The 7,735-nt window shown below is 37.5% G+C and overlaps 1 protein-coding gene across 1 annotated transcript; it reads right to left on the bottom strand.

The window, feature by feature from the left end:
* Positions 1–1,456: 1,456 nt before the first annotated feature.
* On the bottom strand, positions 1,457–5,890 carry LOC139708008 (macrophage migration inhibitory factor homolog). The gene is made up of 4 exons (XM_071619998.1): positions 5,783–5,890; positions 2,537–2,712; positions 1,751–1,838; positions 1,457–1,510 (listed from the first exon to the last, which is right to left on the bottom strand). The coding sequence occupies exons 1-4, from the start codon at positions 5,888–5,890 to the stop codon at positions 1,457–1,459; spliced, it is 426 nt and encodes a 141-aa protein (XP_071476099.1).
* Between the last annotated feature and the right edge of the window lie 1,845 nt (positions 5,891–7,735).

The raw sequence follows: 7,735 nt of genomic DNA, 5'->3' as shown, positions 1-7,735 counted from the left end.
GTGTACAATGGTTGCATCGTTACACCTACTCAACAATCAAGAAATAGAAAACAATTTCATATAAGTTATATACTTTTATTTCAGTTTATATATCTATAAGTGACAAGCGAATACAATCAGCATTTCAGTCAAGTCTCAGTTCCATACACACGCCTTGTCTTACTTTGCAAAATGAATATTTTGAAGACATCAATGATGTATAGATTAGAATCATGTCATTTCCAAGTTGCTGGTATACTTAAAGGGGAAATCCAGTCCAAATATAAGTTAGTCTGATAAGAAAAAGTAAAATATTACGAGTTCAACGGTATAATTTTGATCGAAATCGGATGAAAAATAAGGAAGTTATGACATTTCGAAGTTTAGGTAGTTTGGGGGAAGCAGTTCTTGAACAATCATTATGAATATGCAAATGACAAAGTGAGCATGTCATTCCCTCACAACTTACTATATAGTTTGTAGATAAAATTTTGAAATTTACAGTTTTTCATTCAAACGCAATTATGCCCGAGGCTCAAATCCTTGTATATCTAACTGATCACTATCCTGAAGTTATTCCAGCAGCAATAACATCATGTTTCAGACTTCAATGACAGAAACATTTAATTTTCGTCATTTTATTTTTCGTACACGATCAATGGGAATTTGTGAGGGTATGACATGGTTAGCTCACTCATTTGCATATTCATGTCCACTGTACAAGAACCGTTTTGCAAATTATTTGTTTATGACACTCCAAATACATGTATCTAAACTCCATTGACTTCAGAATTTACCAAGTCTTCTTTTAACACTCATTTGAAAATCTGACCGTAATATCACGAGTTCTGCAGTGTCTTCACGAACACCGAGTAGACAAAATTTCCTTCGAAATCCTTTTCCTCACACATGTAATCTAAACATGTATTTGACTTCCCCTGATCATGTGAATAAATCTATCACGTTGTGCAAACCAATTGATATAACTCGAAATGTACGTTCTTCATGCAACCGATGCAAGGATATTTCATGTACAGTATTTCGAATACTCATAACGTAATCGATAATTTTTTGTTATAGGTCCAAATCTTTGCCGCAAAACATTTCCGCAAAAGACTTTAACACTAACTTGTTCAACCTGAACTTATCCATGCCTTGGATATATGTATAACTTCAGTGTGTCTAAATGGTGTTTATTTGCTTCTCTGTTCTTGTGTGTCATGCCATGTATAATTGCTCCTCAAAGCACCATTAGCATTAAAAGGTGGAGCAATGTGCTCTGCAAGTAGCCGCCATTATCACCATCATCATTGCTATTAAAATGCAGTGACTAAAGGGATCTCGTCCATAAGCGAAATCCAGCTTTCTAGATTGTTTTTTTTTATAGATGGCAAATATAAATCATTTTGAATGTCAAATTTTGTTGTATGTCCGCATTCACTTGGATCAATATCACGGCTCTACACAGCAAACCTCGTCATAAAAACGGGCCTATGATGGAGCTTCTCATTTCTTCTTCTTCTTTTTTTACCTTGTTTAACAAGCCGTGCTTTTTCAAGGTCCCACGCAATATTCCATGTAAACATCAACCTTGTTCAATTTTTGTAATTATACAAAACAATTTACGTGTCCCCACAAGCGGTTTGTACATATTACAGGTGAATGGTTTGCGAAAATAAATTGAAAATGAATTGACATTGAAATTCTCCAAGGCGAACTAAGATACTGTGGAAGCGTCTTGACATGCAGTCGCCGCGACCGAAGAAGCTGCTTTCCTGCGCCGTATCCGGTCAAGAGCCAACTCACCATCGACGAAACCGACTTGAGTCGGAGATATATCTTGTAGTGAGACAGAAATTCTGGATAGAGGAAAGAATGAAGGAAATGAAAGGTCAAGGAGTAAATCGTTAATCCTGCCATCCAATTTATGCTGGTATAATTACCCAAGATAGATAAGACAGATACATGAAAATATCTGAATACTTTTTGCCACAATTAGTGATCATGTTTTTTGTGTGCACTGTTTAACAAACAAGTGAAATAGATTATTTTATAGGCTGAACATGGTTTCAGGTATAGTAGGCTGATCATGTGGTTGATTCGATATAACGAAAGAGCGGAATTACTCTTGTTCCTTATTTGTGATAGGAAATAATACTGTGCGTCGTGGGAGTCCGAATCAGACACACACAGAGCTCAGCAACTAATGAAAGTATGTAAATTATACAAATTTTCATAATTTTCACTTTCGTGTAAGAAGTATGAACGATTACATTGTGTAACCAGCTCATTGTCAAAAACAAAAGAAAGATTAGCCATTAATGTGAACACACAGGTGTTTGGTTTGTATATCCATTTATGCTGGTAGCTACCTAAGATGGATAAGAAAGATCCATAAAAATATCTGAATGCTTTTTGTCACAATAGGTTATGGTTTCTTTGTATTCTTTCGCAATTGCGCCCTGCGTAATGTGGGCTTGTAAGCGTATAGACCTCGTGCAATCTGATAGCTTAGACGTGTCTGAGTAATAACATGCACAATATTGTCCCAACTTACAAATCGCAGGGTATGCCCGTATCTTCCGACACGTGCTGTGTGATCTTCGAGACATACTCGTCGTTCCTTTTGTCGTCCGCAAAGTCGCCGACGCCGATCATCCGAATCCAAACCACGTGATCACCCGCGTGGTAGACGTCCATTGCCACATCGTTTCGCAAAATAACCGCTATACCCTGTTTGTAAACACAAAAGATATGACAAAGACAACACCTCTTCAATGTAAGACTTCATCCTTCAATTTTGCATTTCCCCAAAATGTCAACAGCTATCCGCAAATCGCATGGATGATAAATATCACCACATACACGCATTAGATAGGACCTCCCCCACAGGATCTGTATCATTCACGTCGATATAAAAACCAAACTGATATATTTTGTATGGTACTTTATTATCAAAAATTCATGCCAAAATAAAATAAACAAAAACCGGACCAAACATAATTTCAGAAGATTTGCTGATTGATGATTATTTGTAAATATTGTGATTTTATGTGATTTTGAAATAAAACATATAATAAAAAAAATAATTATTGCACTCTGTTTTGTTTTAAGATTTCCGCGGGCACACCGCTGTGACAAACAGATACTAAGTATGCTGAAACGGTCTTTAATGTCACCTGCACATGACATCTCCTTGGATACCGTATGATGCTCTGCGCTACGAAATTGAAAACAACTCTGCATCAAGTAAAGTGTTCATCTGTATATGGAATAGTCACATGGGAGGGTATATATCATGGCAAACATTCAGAAACCATTGTTTTAATTAGCTTTTAAACAATCTTCAAATTAAGATCTGGCTCTGCGTTCTGTTAGTGTCGTTGATATATCGTCTGTATGAGAGAAGCTCTGAAAAGTTTGCAGTTGAAAATGATCAAAATGTATCACCAAATTTCAATAGTGTCTGTTTTTATATTTTTTGTGCTTACATTTTATGGTTGCTATCCCGACTTATGATTCAATCGTGTTTTTTATGATATTTAGGTCAAGTCCTTTAAAACATGCCACTTTATCCTTGCACGTCGACGTTCATGCACGACAGGCATGGTATTCTACGCAATCAAAATTGATAATCAATTAAAAATAAGAAGATTCTTCCTTTACCAGCAGAGTGATTTGATAGTTCTTCCGCCTCCTTCTTGCATTGTGTCTTGAAATAAACATAATTTTATATTGCTTAATAAAACTTGACACGGACATAACAAAATAAAACGCAGGTTGTTGGAAATGTAATGTTTCTTTTTATTCAAAGATCGGTATACTCGGATCAAATTCACCAAAAATGTTAGGTACTTGTTGAAATTGAATTGCGACTAAATGAATTGCACGGAGTCTGGTATAATGTATACATGTATACAATTATTATATCTATTGGGGTGCAATTATGTAATATAGGCTGCTCAAAGAAGCGTGAGGAAAATTAGACAGTCCGTTATGGCAATCCAGGCATGTATATTTTGTATACACACAATCACACACACACATGCCAGTGGCGGATCCAGGGAGGACCGCAACCGGCGCACGCCCCCCCTTTATTTTTTGTTGAAACAAAAGAAATAAAAAGAAAAAAAATGGGGGAGGGGTGCGTGCGCCCCCCTTTAATTTTGTACACGCGCCCCCTCTTTACGGAATTCCTGGATCCGCCCCTGCATGCACACATAAATACCACGAAAGTGGGACCATCTCCCTGCATTTACAGCTGTTTTTACGACTTCGTGCAAAGTGAAGAGAATATGACTTAGGTCCTTTATAGAGTGCAGGGGAATGATACTGCCGAATACGTTAGTAATGTCGATTGTATGGCATGTATATCTTAATGTTAAAAAGGGGAATTTGTGGAATTCTCTCTGCTTTTCCTTCCAACTCCTGTGACATCCAAAATCGTTATTGAAGCCTAAAAGCGGCATGTGAACCCCTGCTAAACAAAATCTTTAAAATATAACTTTTGAAATTAAGAATTTGCCAGTTTTCCGCGGATTTCCCTGATAGGCCTACATCCTAGCACTTGCATTCATTGAATCGACACATTGCGTTCAGAGTAAATTCTCCTTAGGTTGTGACAGTTAAGATATCTTACCGCCAATGTAGCAAACCATCATATTAAGTAGGGATTAAAACTAACTATTATTGTTACATATAAATGTTGCTGTTGACTCATGTAGCTATACAACAAACTCCCAGATAAACATGTATCAGTGGGAAAAACATCATTAGGACGAAATTATACAGAAATGCGTTTGCAGACCACTGTACATGATAATCATTAAAGTTACAGTAGTATTCACAGTTATAACAGTAGCAAACTCAAAACAATGTATGCCTGCACAACGTAGGCACAATTAATGCACAGTAATTCACAATGTAACCTAACAAAAAAGTGCTGTGATATTCCCTATGGTACGTGTTGCCACCACGCAATGATACATTTTACCACAAGTATACGTCGTACTGTTTGGTAATGCACCACAAGATCATGTAGCAATGTGAATAGTTGGTTGTGGTATCTATGTGGTATATAATACAATGCATCCTGTGGTATACGATGTTACCACACAAAATACCATGCACAAGAATATCCAACACCACGGACTCGATGGGTAATGCTACCACAGGCTCACGGTGATGGTGTGAATAGCCGGCTGTGGTATCCATGTGGTAATACCCTCCATAACCTGATGCGATGTTGTCCTGCGGTATTCCCCGTGGTACATGTTGGTACCACACAAAATACCACAAGAATCAAATACCACACGCGCTGTGTAGATGTGGTAAATTACTGTATGAATACAGGCTCCACAAGCTCACTGGTGGTAATGTAAATAGCTGGCTGATGTCGTATATATATATATATATATATATATATATATATATATAATAGGTTTAGCCTATACAGTATCACAAGGTTTCCTGTTCGTGGATAATTGCCAAAGCGTATGAAAGTAATCAGATTAAATAACTTCAAATGCAAAGAATAGACTGAGCAGTCTACTTGCATGTTGTGGCTCAATGTTTCAAGATTTCAAGTGAAAGCGACGCGTGTACCGGCCTTTCATGAATGTCATAATATACTCATTGGTCCCGAGTCCCTATAAACATGATAAAAGGAAGGCGCGGTTGTACCCATCATGCATGCTTTCCTGCAGATAGTAATTTTCTCCTTAAACTACAAGAAAATAGATTCAAGTTTTACTTATCAATTTATGCAGTTAAATGCAACCAAAAACTACCACGAACTCTATACCTTGAATGGTTTGTCGAGAAGGTCGCTGATCAACCGGACCGTACTGGGTAGGAAGCTCGGAGAGAACTGGTCTCTCGGTGCGTTGGTTGTCACGATAGCTGTGGGCATTATTGCTGTATCCGCTGCATGCAGTAGCGAGTCTTGTACATGTGGAGTGTTCTCAGTTCAGTGTCGTTGGTAATAAGTGGGCTGAAGTCGCCTATGTATACCAGTATCTGTACATTATAAATACTTCGAAGCGTCTTTTTATTATGCACTAGACGTTGAGTATTATACGTATAGTACTGTAAAGCAGCTGCGCCTTGCATTCCTTGTGTGAGAAACTTTCTTTTACCGTAATATCAAAATCTCAAAGGACAAAAAACAAAAACAAAACAAAAACAAAAACAAAAACACACGAATGCCACAAACAAACAAATGACAAAACGAGTGAGCTTCAGGAGCACCAGCACATATCATTTTTGGGAATTAAAGGTATATTCTTCTTCTTTTTTTCTCTCTCTCTCTCTCTCTCTCTCACTTGCCTGAACTAAAGGGGGCTTATGAACTGTTTTAGTCTAACACAATGTGGATTTCGTGAGATGACTTTGTTTGTTTGTTTTTATTTTACCTTTTTTTTGGGGGGGGGGGGTTCTCAATTCAGTTCAGATCAAATCTCAATTGATTTTATATTACTTAATATGGAGTAATAATTACTATTATGTATTACTCCTGTCTTACGATAAACCGACATAACATGCAGAATATCGGCAGTTTTATTCGCTGTGATGACTGATTCGTCAAGTCTGGGTGTACGACATACGCACAGAAAATTTAGTGTCAACTATAATAGTACTTATCAATACTGCAACACACGGAAATAACCATCTCCCCGCTGTCTCTATCTCTTTCACACTTTTTCTTTCAATCTCTTTCTTTATTCAGCCAATATAACTTCGTCAGACAATTCGTCTCCTTGTGACATCTCTTTATCAACTGGTATCAAAGCAGCACGACTTGGTCATAACGCAATATCTGAGCTGTTGAAAATTATGACTTGTCAGTTTAATCTTAAGTATAGAATAGAAACGTCAAACTTGTAATGTTCATCATCAACATTGTCTTCTCATGAATACTCGTAAATAGCTTACAGGCTTATGTTACATGCAGTGTACACTTAATCCCATCATTGATTAATTATATTTATTTTATGGCGGAGTGTTATGTCTCGTTCTCATCATGGAATACCACCGTGTAACAGCATAGCTGGTTTTTTTAAATAACAAAAATTAATGAATGAACTCATCACATAAATAGCAGCCATATCGAGAGGGTCAAAATACACTTATGACAGAATGATCCAGAGGCTCTAGCCACACAGACGAAGCTTCAAAACGAGTGTCTCACATCATTGTGTGAACGTCTTGTTACAATAAGATTTTCACGGCTTCTAACGACACAAGGACGGGTCATGATAAATATCGCAGATTGTGATATCAGAGGATAAAACCTAGCATATAAAGAAGCATGTCGAAAGGGTTCTTTGGATAGATTTCGCGGATCGATTCGGCAGGGGAGTAGTTTGCTCTCTCGTATCATTCATGCTGTCTGTCGACACATTCTAATAGGTTTTACGCTTTCCCCTCATGCACTGAAAATCCACAAAAGCATGAAATGAGAACTCTTCACATCGTCTCCAAATTAGTACTTTCCACTGTGCCATATACAATGTAGTGCATTATACTCCATTGCATAACCAACATTTTCCCCTTGGCCTTTTGGTCTCTCTTCTCTTATTCATCAACTTGCGAAGCTCTCCCATGCAAGACATCTCAGTCGTATAGTATAGCACCTATCTTCCTCAGCTTGTGGTCTCTTGGCTATACAGCTATGGGTATAGGCCTATACGCTTACTCCGATACAGGACGGTATATACGTTTGACAAGTTACACGGATATTTCTTGATGACATCCG

Source organism: Diadema antillarum, unplaced genomic scaffold, assembly GCF_040938485.1.
Source record: "Diadema antillarum isolate AM-2024a unplaced genomic scaffold, OU_Dant_1.0 seq00001293_RagTag, whole genome shotgun sequence".
In the NCBI taxonomy this organism is placed as follows: Eukaryota; Metazoa; Echinodermata; class Echinoidea; order Diadematoida; family Diadematidae; genus Diadema; species Diadema antillarum.
This window is presented reverse-complemented; position numbering and strand designations above follow the sequence as displayed.